At 36.7% G+C, this 18183-nt stretch overlaps 1 protein-coding gene across 5 annotated transcripts in view; it reads left to right on the forward strand.

Annotated features, from left to right (window-relative positions):
• VTI1A (vesicle transport through interaction with t-SNAREs 1A) overlaps nucleotides 1-18183 on the forward strand; it is a 277532-nt gene that overhangs the window by 173453 nt on the left and 85896 nt on the right. For 3 of the 5 annotated variants that reach the window (XM_074875293.1, XM_074875294.1, XM_074875295.1), the window contains one exon: nucleotides 1555-1616. In XM_074875293.1, the coding sequence (XP_074731394.1) occupies nucleotides 1555-1616 (62 nt within the window). Of the gene's footprint in view, nucleotides 1-1554; nucleotides 1628-18183 lie in introns of all 5 variants that reach the window. The other 2 variants (XM_074875296.1, XM_074875297.1) reach the window with 1 other exon arrangement.

Genomic DNA, 18183 nt, shown 5'->3' on the forward strand with positions numbered 1-18183 from the left:
CCACTGAATATGATATTGCTAAGAGCAAGTCTTGGTTGGTGTTATCCAGTCCCAGCTTCTACTTGGTATTTTCTTAATACCTTTTACAAAAACAAGGAGGAAATTTATGCAAAAAGGTTATGTGTCATTGATTGCAACTGCTGATTTCAGTAATACACATTAAATCTGGTAGCAAATATTTACAGTATTGGGTTCCAGAATAGAAACTGGTTTTAATATTGCTGCTATGCATATATTCAAGATGTAATAGTGGTTTGTTATGGTGAAGGTGATTTGTTATTGGAAGACTGCCACTTTTCTTGGCAGTGTTACTGTTTTGATGGATTTATAACACAGGATACATTTTGTCTTCTACAACAAAGTTTCTTTAGTAAGAAGTCAATGAGTCAAGTAATCCTTTCAATCTGATTTGATAATGAAGAGGTAAATATTCATCTTTCATAAGGAGAAGAATGTTTTTATGTATGTACACACAGCTGTGTTTCGGGGCATGTTAGAAACAGTGGTCCCTGCTATTTCATAACTGATACTATAATTTACAGTAGATTTTGATGTCCCACTGTCTCCAAGATCTCTAAAAAGTCCAAAGATATCTCTCCTTCAGCTATCAGTAGCAAAAGAGGCAATAAAATTGTAACTATTCTTCCTATACACTTCTTCATTTCTAGACATCTTTTTGTAGGAAACTAATAAACACAAAAATAGAAGGAAAGTTTTAATCCCTTTTAAAGAACAATAGAAGTAATTCCTCTTTTTTAATATGAAGTTCATTTGTTTCATAACTTTTTATCTCCCCAATTTAATTTTTTATTCAATTCTGCTTTTACCTATTTAGCAAGATTTTGAGAGAGCTGTAGAACAAGTCAGCTAATCAAGTTTAGTTGTAAATGTTACTTTCAGTGAGTGAGTGATCCTTACATGCAAAAGTATATATTGTATAGCTGTGCCTTATGTACATACTCTATACTGTTCAGGAAGTATTTCGACATCCATCCCAGTGGTGGCTGCTGTAAGGTCAGTACAAGTTTTGCATTTAAGGGACAGTATAGGCATGTTCTTTTACACAAAATCAGTAAAGGAACACTGTGTTGTATTACAGCTTTTTCTTTAAATTAATGTCTTTGGAAAACAGTGAAGAAAGATATATTTGGTTTTCATTTCATAAAGCATTAGGAACACAGCACATGGCTGTCTCTTCATCCTTGATGCTCTGACTTACATACATAAACAATAAACATTCACACATCAATGGGAATTATGGATACCAATTTATGTAGCTTCTACCTGCAACCCTTTATTTGTAAAGCTTTTGCTCTTTATCCCAGTTCATCTTTGTTGCCTCAGTGTCTTATCTTCCATGGGTTTCATCTTTACGTAAGTGAAAACCAGACAAAACATTTTTAAATTTCAGCGCTTTGGTGGCTTTCTTACATGTGAGTTTGTTGTGGGCTAAACCTGAAGTTGATTGACTCAAATGACAGTAGAAATATCTGTCCTTTGTACAGAATGGAGTATATGTGCCTTTTGCCTTTAATGGGACTCTTTTCTTCTCAGCTTAGAGAAACAGATGCAAACCTGGGGAAGAGTTCCAGGATTTTGACGGGAATGTTGCGAAGGTAAGGCCAAGGTAGGGACACTTCTGCTCTTTCTTTTTTTCCTCTCTCCCTCCATGCCTTTATTTTTAGTTTTAATTCAACCTCAGCATTTTGCTGACATACCTGGCTTTTTTTACACAGGCTGTTATGTAGAATGTCTTCAAATGAATGCTGGCAGTGAAGCAGGCATAGTTAGATAGAAGACTTTATCACAGCTATGGAGTTTTCTGTAACCTGAGGAATTACCTCTTGCTCAATCATTTCTCATCTTTGTTTCTTTGTTGTTTGGGGGTTTTTTTGTGTGTGTTCCAAAATTAAGCTTTTTAATGATGATTGCCTGTGTTCCTTATTCTTGAGTGTTCGGGGCGGGGGGGTTGAGTTTTCAGGGTTTTTCACCTGTTAGATTTTATGTGAGAAAGTTTGTAAATGTTTTGGGGCAGTGTAAATTTATGCACAGAGAAAAGATTAAGATGATCAATTCTGTCTGAATAGATGGGGCAGACGCATTGTCAAACCCAGTGGTTTTAACATGTTTCTTCCATGTTTTCAATGTTATGGAAATTGTCTGTGGATTAAAGTGAGGCGATATGGAAAAGAAGAATTTGCAACATCCTAAAAATCTATGTGGGACTGCAGGAAGTTATCCAGTGATTATTACCCACTTTAAATTTACATTGATACCTTCACAGACAGATTTTCTGAATTAGTGGCATCTTTGTATATATGTCTTTACCCAGTGAAACAGCACCTGAGCTTCTCTGTGATGTCCATATTTCTGTATATATTCAGCTTCTGTCCCTCTAGTAGATGGTGTCGGGTGTTATGAAAATACAGTTCTAAAGGAGTTTAGAGCATCCTCAGAAACGTTCAGTATGAAATTACCCTTGCCATGGGCTTTTATGTTGCATATTTGCTTAATGCAATCTGCTTATTAAAAAAAAAAAAAAAAAAAAAAGTGAAAGTTTTAGCAGAGTTTTTGATTTGTCACTTGGCTTGGAAAATATCAAAACCAGAATTTAATAAGTTGTTCTTTAGTCTCCTCAGAAAAATATCCTTCTTAGTTCCTTGTATATCCAGTTGACAAAGGTTAAAATGACTGAACCTCATGCCTTCATTCCACAGATTTCTTACAATTCCAACTCCAAACTGTAACATATAAAATTCTCTGATTAAGAATAATATGTAAATGACACAAGCTAAATTCAAAATCCATGGAGAAAGGAAGTGGCAATTGAAAGGGATGGTTCAGTGCCTGTAGACAATCAAAATAAACTATAAAAAAAATGAACGAAAGAAAAGACACAACCAAACCCAAGACTCCCCAGGAAGGTCTCTGCGACATGAGCTGTAACGAATATTCTGCATATGTCTCCATTTTGTCAAATCTCATTAAAGGGGTTTCTTGCTTTATGTCAATTGAGCTGTCCAAAAATCATTCATCATTTTAGTGTAAAAAAAAATCATGCAGTTATTTAAATAATATCATATTAATGTTAAAGTTCAGCTGTCATTTAATAGTATGGCTTAATCAGACATAGCATTTAGGAAAAATAGTTTTTTCGGGCTTTACTTGGCTTTCAGGTTGGCAGATTCAAATAAGGATTTATGGGTTTCTAAACCAATGTATTCTTTCCATGTTTATGCTTGAGGTACCTCAGCCTTTTTTGCAGCACCCTGTAGTCTGTTATTTTCAATAAAATAAAGTATCTCCTCATATTGTGTTTGAATACATTTGCAAGTAATTTGGAGAAGCTGAAACAAAAACATATGCTGTAACCTTTGACTTTGTTTTGTGTTTGGGAATCACAGTTAGGAGTCCTAGTTTATAAGTGTTCCATAAACCAAATGAAAAATACGATCTTTCTGAAATATACTTGGGCTCTTCTTTTCAGACAAAAGGATTATGTAGTCAGACACCAAGATGGCATGTTTCTGTATGGCAGAAAGGCACTGGATTTCCTTTTCCTTTAACAAAAAAGTTGAGCCAAGTCACCCATCTGTATGAAAGGCAGGTTAGGATTTAAGCTCAGTTCAGGTAAATGTGCCAAAAGAAATGCCTCAGCATAGATGCAACTTGCAGTAGAAGATTCTCAGGATGTTATTTAAAGCCATGTAATAGATAGACCTCTGGTGAATTTAATTTTTTTATGACTGTTGGGTAGAAGGGTCTAGCATTATCCCAGCCTCAGCATTATTCTATTGTTGTTTAGTCACAAGAATAATCATAAAATACAGACCCCAAGAAATCAGCACAAATTAGATAAGTACAACTGTAAGAAAAATAATTAGCACAGATTGGCAGTTGTGCCCTAATTTCTGCATACTTCAGTACATACCACACAACGTTTCACTTAATTACTGGAACCAATAAAGAAACATGCTGGAGGACTATTCTTCACATCATTATTATACGGAAAAGGTAATGTTAAACTGAACATTGTTCAACCTAGTTGCTGCTCCCACAATATGTATTTGCTGATATGCTTGAAGTCATATGCCAGGCTAACACCCTGTGCATCAAATTAATACCTAACTATTTCTATTTTTACCGTCTGGGAAAGGTAAAGCAGCATCTGTTCGGAATCTGGCCAAATATATTAAGAGATTAGATATTTAGATAGCTAGAGGGCTAAATTCCTTCCTTTGTATGACCTAAATTCCCTGTACATAAAATGTTCTGGAGATTGGAAATAAAAGTAGGGACAGGTTTTGTAGGTTGCCATAGCTCACTAAGGAAATCAGTGGCATAATAGGGACAGGTCTTCCTATCCCAGTTTGCTGCTCTAGCAACTTAAAGTAGCCAGCCTTATGTATTGGAATTTGTTATCTCTGGGTATTTGGGTAAGGAAATTTTTGTAAGAAATGTTTTAAATATTCTCACTTTGAAATGACCTATACATTCATAATATTTTTTTTTCTGTAAATAAACCTACTGAGATTCCACTAAACTAGTATATTCCACTAACAGCATTGAATTATTAGGATAGTATTGGCATGTTGATAATGTCAAAACATTAATCATCACCTTTTACGTGTATCTATAGCTCAGGACATCCTGACATTTTATGACTCCTCTTTGAAACTGTGAGACTATAACAGAAGCTTAGGGTAGTTTCGGTTACAGAATTTTCGAATAATAGGTTTTGACATAAGGAAATGGCATCTTCTGCAGTCATCTGTGATATTGCCATCTCAGACATCTATCCCTTGGCCTCTACTCCAGTGTGAACTGGGGAGTGCACAGTGTGTTAGAAAGAAGCAGAAAAGAATATGTTCTGAAAGATCTTCAGTCTTTTGCCCATATCCTAAGCCAGTAGCCTAGAAAAGCTTTTAAGAAAAGAATTTGGACAGTCTCCAAGCCACACACGACCCAGCGGGAAACAAATAAACCTAAAAGTAACCAGATAACAATTTCAGTAGATTTGAAACTTTATCCAATTAGCAAATAAATTCTATCTACCCCCCTCCAAATTGCAGAAAAATATTTTAGAAAAAATAACTACTACCTTCCAGAAAAACATTTTATTTTGTCTGGTTCATCAGGTAATTTTTATGCCAAAAATTCTCTTTTAATCTTCAGATTTCAATCTTCCTAGTCATTATCAATGATGCTTTGAGAAGCTCATGAACACATCTGCTCTTATAAAAGAGACTTTTAAAATCTGATTTCCAGTTGGACAAACACACCAGATCCAGCTGATGGAAATGAAGCAATACGTGTTCAGCTCTCAGGTGAGGAGTTATATGACTTGCCAACAGCTGCATGACCAATGTGACTACAGTCAGAAACAGGGAATGCTTCCCCCTCCATGCTAGTTGTACTCAAGCTTTTTCACTCTTCTTTCCAGGAAAATTCTAGTAGTCCTGCTTTCTGTATTACTTCTAGTCTAACTTCCTTGTACTTTTGAACTCCAGGATAGTCCAGACCTTACAGTTATTTTTCAACATTTCATTGAATCATAGGACAGCCTAGGTTGGAAGGGACCTCTAGAGATCATCTGTTCCAACCTCCTGCTCAAAGCAAGTCTAATTAGAGCAGGTTGCGCAGAGACTTCTACAGTTGAGTTTCAAACACATCCAAGGTTAGAGATGCTAATGTCTCTCTAAGCAGTCTGTTCCAGTAGCAGTTGAAATAAGCATTTTTTCCAGGTATCTAATTAAAATTTCCTGTCATCCAACTTGTGTCCATTGCCTCTGGGCCTAAGCAGAAGTGATTTAAAACATAAGTGTTTTAGAATTGCCCATCAGAGTTTGGGCCTGAATTGCAGTGACTCCTAGCAGTTCTCAAACAACCTCAGCAGTTCTGAAGAGGCCCCTGTGGTCATTAGGCTGAGATGACATTCAGTGCAGGGCAATTCTTTAAACAGGGTGTGGGGTGCTCTGCCTCCACCCATTGACCTGGTCGGGTGGCCATTCATCAGTGGATGCACAAGAACTTCTATTTGCTTTCTCACACTCCTAGGGATCTGAAAAGTTAATTATGTCTGTTCTTCTTTCTATCTTGACTACGAAGCCCACATTTCCATGTGCAGAATAGTGGCAGGGACAGTAATGTCCCTGTTGAGGCAAACCAAAACAAACAGTGAGTGTTATCACTGTCTTTTTCCCCCATTTCCATAATAATCTCTGTTTATCCCCAAAGTCCATAACAAAAAAGAGTTTTTTCTGAGCTAAAGCCTATCTTGGTATCAGTCATACTAGGCCATGACTGTTGAGTGCAGTTTTCTGGAGGAAGATCTTCGTATTGCAGATACTGAGTGAAGTTTAACATACAGTTAGATTTGCCTTGTTTTCATGCTAATAGAGAAATTCCTCTTTCCAGCAGGAACTTTACATATTTGGTCTCAAGCCAAAAAAAGGTTGAGTAGAAATTGTTTCAGCAACTTTTTGGTACATATATTTCTATTTTTACTTCTACACTGAAAAATGATTGAAACGGTAACTTCTTTATCAACATGTCTGCTCCCTGTTGAATATGTACAGCTGCAGCTGTTTACTTCAGTAATTTAGACCTTGATTCAGGAACATGTTTAAGCATATGGTTAACTTAAACCAGAGGAACAATTCCCTTATCTTGAGGGAAGCTGAATAAGTGGGGAGTGAGTAGCAGAATGATTCCAGGTCATCTCTTGGGGCAACACAGCTTTTATTGTGCTCCTTGCTCAAGGCCGATTACAGAGCAAACCCTGTCCTTAATATTTCTGTTGTTAAATGGAAACCGTAAAATGCATGTGGGGTATGTTACTGCTTGTTACTGTCAGTGTAAGAACGTATGTTTTTTTAAATTTCTTGACTTTTAGCAGTTAATATAGTTACTTGATTCTTATATTGTTGTACATGTTTGTGTTTTAATGTGCAACCTATCTTTATCAATTACGAAGTGTTGAATCTTTTCAAAGGAAACTGATAAGCTTTGTGGTGCTGTTAATCACAAGATAGTCTTGGGATAAGGAAAATACGGCTTGTTATACCAGATTAAACCTTGGCATTAATTAGTAACTGGCCATTCCTCACTTTGTCTCTGATTTTAAAAAGAAACCTTGTTTCTTTGTTAAAGTGATGCACAAAACATCTGGAAAATGTAAATGTGGTGTCAGCAAAATTCCCAAGGATAAGTATTCTTCATCATTAGGAGTTCAACAAAAAAACAGGAAATGTACCTCTACGTCTGAACAGCAAGAATTTTAAAATAGTATGGGACACCGTGGGTTCCTTGTTCTTAATTTAGGTATGACATAATCTGATGTATGTAAGGTACATTTCTTATTTTTAATAATCAGTTAAGAGCCATTTTATAAACTTTTCTCATCTTTCTTGTACAGTGTTCTGTATGTTGTTTCCAAAATGCTTTTGAAACATCTTACTCAATTTCAGTGTTAGAAATAATTTTCAGTTCATGCATGGTAGAAGGTACAGAAGTCTTTTGAGATCCTGTATAACCACCAAGGCTACAACTATGTAGTGTACATGGAGAATTCCAAGCCGTATACTGAAGGTACTGAATGCCTCACAGAATGGGACCGATTTCAACATTACAATCATGTATTTATGGTTAGTTTAATGCCACCTTAGCCTTTGCAGACCTTCAGCTCCAACAGCCTAAGTGGTAGAGATTTAGGTTTACTTCAAACCTGGGGAAAAAAAGGAGCATCATGACTGATTTTCACATTTTAACAACTTAAGTCAGTGGTTTAATCTCCTTGCACCTAGGCAGTCTTAGAAGGGTATGTCCTTCATTCATTGAGATAGAAGCAGTTATACTGTAGCATTGTTTTAATTTTCAGATTGTTGGAAAGCTTTATCCATGTGTCAAGCTGCCTACACTGCAGCCATTATGAGCAGGGCTCTCAGCATTCTTCAGACAATATTTCTAATTCTCTTTTTTCATTCCTTTTTTAAATGTACAATGGGCTTTGTTCTGTCCTCTCCGTTCCCTCTTTTCTATCATCTGGAATTACTATCTCATTTACCCCCCTACTATCTACTTGTGTCCAGCTGAACAGCTGGAAAGAACATCATCTAAAGCACAGTTGTGTTTCTGCGGGAAAGGAGGATCCCAAAGGATAATTATCCAAGCTAGTCCTAGAGAGCATATACCAAGAATGTAAAGCATTGTAATAGGTTAAATATCATGTAACCCTCTGTGATTGTTCTCTGTATTGAGATATGTTGACTACCATTAAGCTGCTAGATCCTGAAAAGGTTCACAGTGTCATGAGTGAAACAAAAGGCATTTCACAGTCAGCGTTGTCATGTCTGAACCACAATAGATGTCCCATGACATGCTTTCATGAGAAGGCATGTCTTATATCAGCATAATCAGTGCAGTCCTTTCTTGCAGTAGTTACAAGTAGTTTCCAGTTGAATGAGTTCTCTCTGACATGATATTCAGGAATAGTGAAGGTAGTGAAAATATTTTGTATGTCGTGAGATTGTTTATGTGAAGCAGGGTGAAGTAGTGAACCTGTTAGGAAAAGCTGACATTGGTAATTGCTGAAATAATTTGAGACAACTCTTCAAAAATCAATGAAGTCAAACTCCTTAAGGCCCAGTCATCATCTAGTAAATCAAGGATAATGTTGTTCTTGACACTGACACTACTCACACTATAACTGTCACAGAACAATATATGCCAAATTTTACACATTCCATTTTCTACGGAGTGCTTAAGCCATAAATTCCTAAATATAACACTTTCTGATCACAGGTCTGCATGATACCTTTCTACATGGGTCATTTCATTTTAATCCACATATTTACCAAAAGAAATAGAATCAACTTAGAAGTGATCTCAGAAAAGTTCATCCCTTTGTGTAAGGCAGGATTGACTGTCCCAGTTTCAGTCCTGGCAGATAGTTGTCTGGCTTGCTCTGCACTGATGAACATTCCCCATCTCTTCAATTAAACTGTTCCAAGTTTTCCCTAATGTTTAGCCCAAATCTTTCTTCCTCAGTAGACAGAGAGCTTTTATGTGCTGGTGCATTTGAGGAGATTTCTGTGCTCTGTCATGGCCCATGACTTCTTCTGTGGAAAAAAATTTCTGTGGAACTCTTCAAGAATTAGAGAACATAAACAATAGTGTACAAAATTAAATTATAGTTTCCAGTTTTCATCAAGCCAAGCCTTTTGATGGGATTCAGGAATGTAAAAATGAAAGACTTGGATAGTGTTCTAATAGTGTTCAAATCCTGGAAGCTCAGACTCTCCGAACAGTAGCTTCATGCATCGGTGTCACTGAGCTTTGCAAATAGTGACACCAAAATGAAATCGTTCGCATGAGGTTGTATATCTGGACTAAAACTAGACTGTATAATAAGCTGACTAAAAGTAACATTTGAAACTCAAACAAGTTCAACAAAATACAGATCTTTAACTTTTTTTGTGGCACTTCTAAATGTTTTAAGAAATAAGCAGTAAGTTTGTCAAACAAACATCAGAATTTTTCACTTATTTCTACCACCCTTGCTCATAGACACACCAGCATTTTAGACAGATCTAGTATTTGGAAACAAGTTGTGGGAACAGGAATGGTTTTGCCTGTTCTTCTGTCAGGTTTCTGCAGGAGCTTTGTTAATCTTTATCAGGTAAAGAAACTCTTTTGTGTGTTCTGAGTATGATTTCCAGTAGCATTTGGCACTTTTCTTGCCACATTTGATTGAAATTGTTGGCTTTTAATAAAAGCAAAATTAATTCAGCTTTCCAGCATGATGCTGATCACACACCAAGGACTTTATCTTTAAGAAAACAATGAAGTCATCAAACTGATTTAAAACTGCTGTGATATCAGAATCTTGTCCTTATTAGCTAATCTTTTAGATTAGATTGTTTTCAATCTAGCTCATAGTAGCAGGTCAGTTTTGGCTGTGCTTAAGAGACAGAAGAGATTAAGTGACCAACAACTGGAACAAAGGAAAACTTGGGATTTGCTGAATACGGTTTTTGTTCAAGTCACTCAAGTTCATCACAAAATACAGGACCTGAATTTGCAAGTCATACTCATGTGAGTAGTTTGCTCATCTGTAGCCGTAATATTGAATGAGGATCTCTTCTGGTTTGAGCAAAGTTGGAAGTGGGAGGGGTGGTGTTGACTGGGGTGTTGTAGTTTTACAAAGAAGGCTGCAGATAATGACTGTGCTCAACAGCAAAGGAAAACCAGGATCACTTAAGGGTTTGTTGCAGATAAATTAGTGCTGCTGTGGGACAAGACCAAAACTGAAGGAAAATTTATATCCTTGGGTAGAATGTAATTATGTGGTATTGGACCTTTAAAACTCTGCAGAAAAAATGTTCACACATTGCTAACCTGCTGAGCATCTGTCTGAAGAATAACAAAGTCATGAATGAGAAAGTGTGGTCTCACAATAAGAGATTGTTTAGTCTACTTGGTGATAGGAAGGATGAAAATTTGCTAATTTTGGCTGGCTCTTTAGCTAATATGGAAGATTTGAACCTAATCAAGAAGGCAAAGAAAAGTCAGTGTGGAAACTGAGCAAAATGGGAAAGACAGAGAAAATAAATTTTACCATAAACACTGAGATCTATGTTCTCTACAATATTTGTGTAGCTCTAAAGTAATTCATTGAAAATCATTGAAATTGTTTCAGAAATATCTAGAATAATATAAACAAGGGAGAGACTCTTATAACCTGCTTGCTTCAGACAAACTGATAAATCTTCAGTGCTAATGCTTCTTCAGTCTTAGAATCAGGATTATTACTCAGATTTTAAAATCAGTTTTTTAAGTGAGATTTTTTGAAGAATTGAAAAATTAGTCAATGAATTTGAATAGTCAGGAGCTACAATATATTAGAATTATAAGTGGTATTAACGCTCTCCTGTTTAAAAACATAGCAGAGAGTTTTTCACTGACCTGTATGTCTTCTGCAAATATTAATGTTTTATCATGAGTGTTAACATGGCTTAGCTTGCAGGATCTCACTATGTAGCATTTATTACCCAAGAGCATTTGTTTAGCTTGGACTTTGCTATATTAACTAAGCTGTAACCCAGAAGGCTTTTGTAACATTTGCAAGTTAGAGCAAAGTCTTCATCTTGTCTTATTTAGTAGATCTACTGATAGTTTAAGATTACAACACTAACGGATAATTTTTCTTCTTGAATAAAAATTACATCTTAAAATTATTTTTGCACCAACTCCCTGTCTTCCCCCTGATAAAAATGCTTATGCAAGCAAAAAAAACCCCACTGTATGTTTCTCTCGCATGCTTATCGTGGCTGCAAATAATGCATTTAAATAGGGAATTGTTTGAGAAACATGGTTCTAAGTGTGCCCGGTCTTGCCTAGTTGTTGGGAAGCATATGGTCTACTTTAACCATGCCAAGAAACTTCCTTGCTGCTTTCTGTCACCGCTATATTTTTTCAAATGCAGTTTTTAGTGTGAATGGCACACACGTGTTGATTGTGAAGTTAGCATTCTTTCAGTACAGCCTTAAGCTAATTACTCTTAGTGGCAGTGGGGCTTTGTACCTCATTTGTGAACAGCTATTTATACCTCTACACCAGTACAAAGCAATGTTTCACATTACCAGTTTACCAGACTATTACACCATTGTGTTTTAATCCACTGTAGGTGGATGGAGAATATGAGCCATCTGTTTTATTTAATGATATAATCAGTAAACAATATATGCACTTTACACATTTGGTCATTAAAGATGTCCATATTGTTGGACCCCGTATTTACATTGTAAATTGGTGTATTCACACATCAGCTTGTTCTGGTTTAAAAGGCTTGCTGTGTTCATAAGATGGTACAAAGCAAGCTCAGTAACTGCTCGAACCCAGCGCAGGTGGTCAAGCTACTTGCCACACAGATCAAAATTCAAACAACTGTGAATCTTCCTTTGAAATGGCATTTAGAGAGACAAGGCTGGTCTTATCTTCACAAACAAGAAAGAGTTACAGATATAAATCATGAAGTTATGAGAACAAAAGGGGGTTTCATAATCACTCGGCATCAGAAAATCCAGTACTGCAGACTTTTGTGAAGACATCTTTGGAATATAAAGACCATCTTATTTTCCTGGACAAAAATTAGCAGAGTGAGTCTGAATTATTAAATATGAAAAGATTCGGTGACTTCAAAACTTTGGAGACAAGAATTTGCTTTCTCTCATGGTTGATTTTATTTTATTTCATTTTCAGAATGCTTAAGCAGAATAAAACAAAGAGCAACAGCAAAACCCATTCTTATTCAAGGGGTAGAGGTGAATGGGTGTATTTGTGCTAGAAACAAAGAAAATTGCTCGATATTTCAATTTCCCCAAAGTATCCTTGGTGAGCGCCAAAAAATAACCACCAAAATACATTAAAAATTCATTGATAAGTAAAATCTTGTTTGCTAGCACATTTTTAAGGAGATGGAAGATCATGCAATCCTTTATTAAAACAATAATATTCATTTTAGTGTTTTACTTCACAGCTTGTGCTTAAGATGCCTAGAATTTAAGATATTTATTGGAGGATTCAGTCTCATCTTTCATTATGTTTTATGAGGAAATAGAATTGGGTTTATGACCAGGTGAAGGCCTGACTGGCATGCCAGTAGACAGTGAAGGGAAAGGACTTGTGGAAGTGTTATGGCTAAGAGGGAGTTTGCAGGCCAGCAAGGCTGGAGGAGTAGTCGTGAGCTTAACAACACACAGCTGCTCAGCATGGATGGGTCTGCTAATAAAGGCGGAGTTCTGTGAATGCAAGTTCTTCAGCTCAGTTTGAGATCATCTTTTCAAGCAGCAGAGTGTCTGTCAGGATGAGATCTTGGTCATATCTTGTTGTATGCACTTGTATTAAAAAAGCTAGCAGTAAAATATTAGTACATAGGAGACTTTCATTTTGTGTTCTGTTCCTACATAATGCAGCTATACTCAGAAGCACTGAATATATACTCAGTAACAAAGTCTTGTGTACTAAAAAGAAGTGTGTTCACTGTCCATTTAGTGTTACAAATGTGAGGCCATAGCTTCCTAAGTCTTTAAATCTATTTCAAAGGCAAACTAATTATATTATTTTATTTTTTTAATCTTAGGGTGGGAGGAAAGAAGATGATTTTTTTTTTTTACTAGGGCATTTTTATGCTGGCACGAATTTTAGAGATAAAGTATTTTCAAGTGTATGAACAAAGGGAAGAAAACATCTCATTTTATGAGCCACTATATATACTTTCAAAATATACAATATTTCCATGGTTAAAATATTTTAAATAAACCAAAATGAGACTCAGTTATAAGTGTCCCTTCTATAGTCTTTTCATATCTGTATTTCATGTAAGTTGAATGTTAAGCATTGGCATGTTTCCATATGCTTCATTATGTATTGCCTTCTGGTTTTGAGATACTGTGTAACTAACTTCTAATCTTACAAAGGTGCTGAGAGTTTTTTCCCCACCCCAACCCAGGAAAAACAATCAGAAACTTAAATACTAATATTTGAATCCTAGCTTTGTCCTGAGTATATCTTGGGTAACTGTGGACACATCTGTTTCTGTGCATCTCTAAAATGAGAATAATGTTCCATATCTCAGCAAAGCATTCAGAGAGCGAATGCCCTTAATTAATCTGTGCATGGTCCTCACATGACAACCTGATGAGAGTTTGTGAATGATGGACTAACTGGTAGAAGTGCCTGTCCTGATTCGGAGTCATGGCTTAAATGGATTTAAAAGGGGTGAAAGAGAAGCATGGGAAGAATTTAGACTAGAGGGATGTGGAGTATTTGATTTCCCATAACAGTCCGTTACCAAGTATGTACCTGATCTCCTTAACTACTGAATGTAGATATGAGAAAGAGGAGGTATCAATTTTTTGTTGCCTTCTTCAGATAATAATTTTGATGGCTACAGGTGACAGGCTCATCTTTCCTTGGGTGACATTTTTGGTGTGTTGTAGACGGAAAAGATTTTTGCGGTTGGTTCGACAAATAGAATTAATGCATCCCTGGAGATATAATGATTAAGTATATATATAGAAGAACAGTAATGTTAAACTTGATGTGCTAGCCCAGGCAACTGCTTGTTCCTTATCAATCTCTCCTTACTGCTCTTGTCAGAAATTTTGTTGCTTGCTGTAGACTGAGATGTATTGTTGCTGGCTGCTGTCAACCTGCAAACAATCAGTACTTTACAAACATTTGTTAAGTACTTTAGGTTCCTCAAAGAAGAAATATATCCCTACAAATGCAACATTTTATGACTTACTATCACAGTGCTACTGTTTCCTTGTTCAAAGAAGGTGTGAAGGAGAAATGTGTAGACTCAAAGGTAAAGGTAGGCAGTCACTTACTTCCCCTGGCCAAAATCAGCTTTAGCATCATCACCTTTTGCCTCTGGGGAAATAAAAAGTTTGTTTGTTTGTTATAGAACATGGATGGATAAAGCCATGAAAATAATCTAGGAATGCATAAAAATTCTATCTCATGTGTAGTAACTTGATGACCAAAAACATACTAGTGAGCTTTTGAAATTCTGATATTTTCCTGTTCAACTTCTGATTAAGGAGAAAATTAAAATGTGGATTTCAATTGCATTTCGTTGAAACATCCTGTGGCGTGATGCTGCTCTTAGCTGTAAAGTTAGAAGAAGGTTTGCTAGACAGTTTGTGTAGCAGGCACATGTTGAAAGCCAGGGTAAAATGAAGTTTGAATGTGGTATCTGGTAACAACGCTGTAGAGCATGCTCTTCATGAAGAGTGTTCTTTATAGAGTGCGCAGGTGCACTTGGGTGGTCATATTTGAATGGTCATCTTTGAATTATTGATGATTTATTAAAGCTCTACCAGCAAGCAGTGTGAGAATTAAGCTCCCGCATGCCAGTTCCGTCAGATGATTCCTCTTTGAGGAATCTAGCTGATCAAATGAGATGAGCCATTTATAATTCTTCAAACAGGAATTGCTCACAAGTAGTTGTTTCTTAGTAAATTCCCAGTGTCCACTTTGGAGTAAGATGGAGTATTTGGAATTATATGATACACATATGTGATGTTAAGCATATTGTAGAATTCTTTTATAATAAACTACATAAACCATCTTAGCAGTGTTCCAGATGCTTAGCAAGTCAACCAAGGAAATAGGGACCTCATCTCAGAGATGCACACTGTAAACAGACACCACGTAGGTGGGGTAGGGAATGTTGAATGAACCCAAAGAAAAGGCAGTGCTACAAAGATGCTGTCATGCTCTGTTTGAAACAGTGATTTTTGTGTGCTTAGAATTCTATTCATTAAAATCAGTGGAAAAGCTTGTGTCCAAATGCTTTTTCTCTGAATCAGAGGAGCAGGTGCACAAGCTACCAGAGAAAAGCTCTGTTTTATAAATGTAGAGACTAGCTTACAGTAGACTTTCTGTTTTGTCCTCTTGCTCCACTGACCCAATTAAATACATGTTTCATAGGAAAATATTGTTGTGGCTGACCTGGATAATAGGGATTGGTTGGGAGGACTATTGAACCTGGCCCTCCTCTCTAAACTATTGAGTTCTGAGAGTGACTTTAGTTTGAAGCCCACTGTACTCTGCTTTCGTTGATCCAAACCCTGAGAATATGTAATCATCAGTTAAAGGAATGAACTCCTTTGTGAAGAGGAAGGCAAGAAGTGGCCCCAGAGAATGTCTCCTCACATGGAAAGCCACCACCCCCTGATTTGATGGCTTCCATGCTAATGCATCTTTCAAGGGGGCCTCTTTGTCCTGCGTTGTTACTTTTTGGGCTTTTCTTTTATTTCAGTCTTAATTGTCATTAGCGTGGTTTGGTTTTTTTCAAAAATCATCTGGGGAGTAGTAGTTTATTGCATATTGTTGTTTTTGTCTAAAGACAGTTGCACAAGCTTGAAACTTAATCCTTGTAATCTTTCCTACTAGGGAGAGCTTGAGATGAATACTGCTGTATGCTTGGTGGGAGTGGGTCTCTACTTTTTGGTCATCCATGTCTAAATGTTGAGTAATACTTAAGGGACAATGTTCTCAAAACATTCCTTAGATGATTATTAGATTATATTTTATATTTGATAAAAACTGGAAAATTGTGTAAATATTTGTTTAACATCCCACCCCTAAAGCAATTTATTTCCTTTCTGGCCTTCAACCCTCATTGAAATGAGATCAGTCACTTTCTGTTTATATTCAGTTTCACTTTGCAGTTTTCATGTACATGTAGTGTGATTCCCCACTGCAGGAGAATACTTAAATAATAAGTGGGGAATGAAGAGAAAGGAAGGGAAAAATATTTTAAAAATACTTTCTGGTGCCTTCCCACATTTTAAAAGTAAGCAAGTGCTATAATTATACTACTTGCATATGACATACTAGTTACTAGTGTTAGAAGAAATTTAAAAAATCATCCAGTCCTGCTTTTCTATAAATTGTTTGTCACATAGTAAGTAAGGCCAGTTTATACATATTGTTCCTGTGACTACCGTTCAAATCAGCCTTTGACAAAAGTGAACACTTGTGAGATATCTCATTCTTACAAGAGGAAATCACTTCTGCATCTTGGATACTCTATGGTGGTTGAGTTTTCTGGAAAGTGATGACTTTTTCACATAGACAACAGTCAGTACTCACGTGGGTCAACTGTCTGGCTGTTTTCTCTCATCTGAATTTTTCGTTTTTGGATTAATATAAAGTATGGGTCTCAAAACCATGGATATCAGAACACATGCTAGGTCATGATTAGAGCTCAGCTAGGTGGGAGGAGGGTCTTAGTGTAACATTGTGTTGTGGAAAAAGAACCATCAGAGTCAGTAAATAAATTTAAAAGATTGAGGACATCTCTCTGTACCAACCACCATTGAAGCATTTCTGTCGTACATTGCAAAATGGCTGCTTCAGATGCAAGAAGTCCTGGAGTTTCTCTTGAGTCCTCTCTCTCTCCTTCCATGTTTTTGCAATTAAATACTGGATGAAAATTCTTCTTCCTTTCCTTTTGTTTTGTGTTTTTTGTTTTAAATGTGTTACTTTTTCCTTAATGTGTAGCAGCTGATTTTTCCTCTGTTGGCTCACTTGGGCACAGAGACAAACCTCCTTTCAAGGAACAGAATTCCAACATTGTTGTTGATTATTTTAATGGGAAACCATCTGTGTGGTAAGGCAGGCTCTGCAGCTTCTTTCTGGAGAAAAAAGATGCAAGTATTTTAGCCAAAGGTAAAACCCTTCCCTCTGTAATGTGGATGGACTCACAAAGGAAGTAGACATAAAGGCGTGTGTGTCTTCACCACACTCACGAAGACCTCATTTTCAAGAGCTGCCAACCAGTGACAGACAGTCCTTTGGAAACACAACTGGCCTTCTTCAGACTGTGATCCACTCTTGGTGCTTCCCATAAAGTTGCAGTTGAGATCTGCTGGACGTTTGGGGGACAAAGGGACAGTTTGCTTTCCAAGAGCTCTTTGCCCTTCTTTTTTCTGACTTGCCCATCTTACCTTCCCAAAGTTTGAGTTGCATTTATTGCAGGAGTGTTGTGCTTCCTCTCCATCCCCATCTGTGGTTTTCATAGCCTGTCAATCTGAGATGGTTTTGATGTCTTTTGACAAACACCTTCACTTAAAAATCACAATGTGGTTGCCCTGAAAAAAAAGGCGGCCTTCCTTCCTCTTTATGAACTAGAGACATAATGTGTAAAAGCTTGGTGTAAGCTCACAATAGTACTTTGTCCTCTTTCACATCACTTGCCAAATAACTACTGTTGTGGCAACAGCTGTAACCAAGCATGGTGTCAGCTAGTTTTGCCATAACATGACTGGGTGCCAATAATTTTAATATAATGTGAAACACACTCCTGGGCAGTGCAGAGGCATCTGATTATTAAGTTTCTTGAAATGTCATCTGGATATTTTTTTTTTTGCGTCAATTCAGGTTTCAGAACTGGACAGTGTTGTGATTAAAAGAAAAAGAACAGAAAATTCTCTCATTATAGTAAACATTTCCAAGAAAACTCACCCTGAAGCAGACAGCTCTGCTCTGCTTACATAGACAGCAACAGCAAAGGCTCTGTGAGGGCTATAGGGGTGGAGGTTATAACTGTGGCTACCAGAGTTGTTTGCTGCTCTTTACTGTAACACTTTCTCCAATGACAATAAATGC

Source organism: Strix uralensis, chromosome 7 (genome assembly GCF_047716275.1).
Source record: "Strix uralensis isolate ZFMK-TIS-50842 chromosome 7, bStrUra1, whole genome shotgun sequence".
Classification (NCBI taxonomy): domain Eukaryota; kingdom Metazoa; phylum Chordata; class Aves; order Strigiformes; family Strigidae; genus Strix; species Strix uralensis.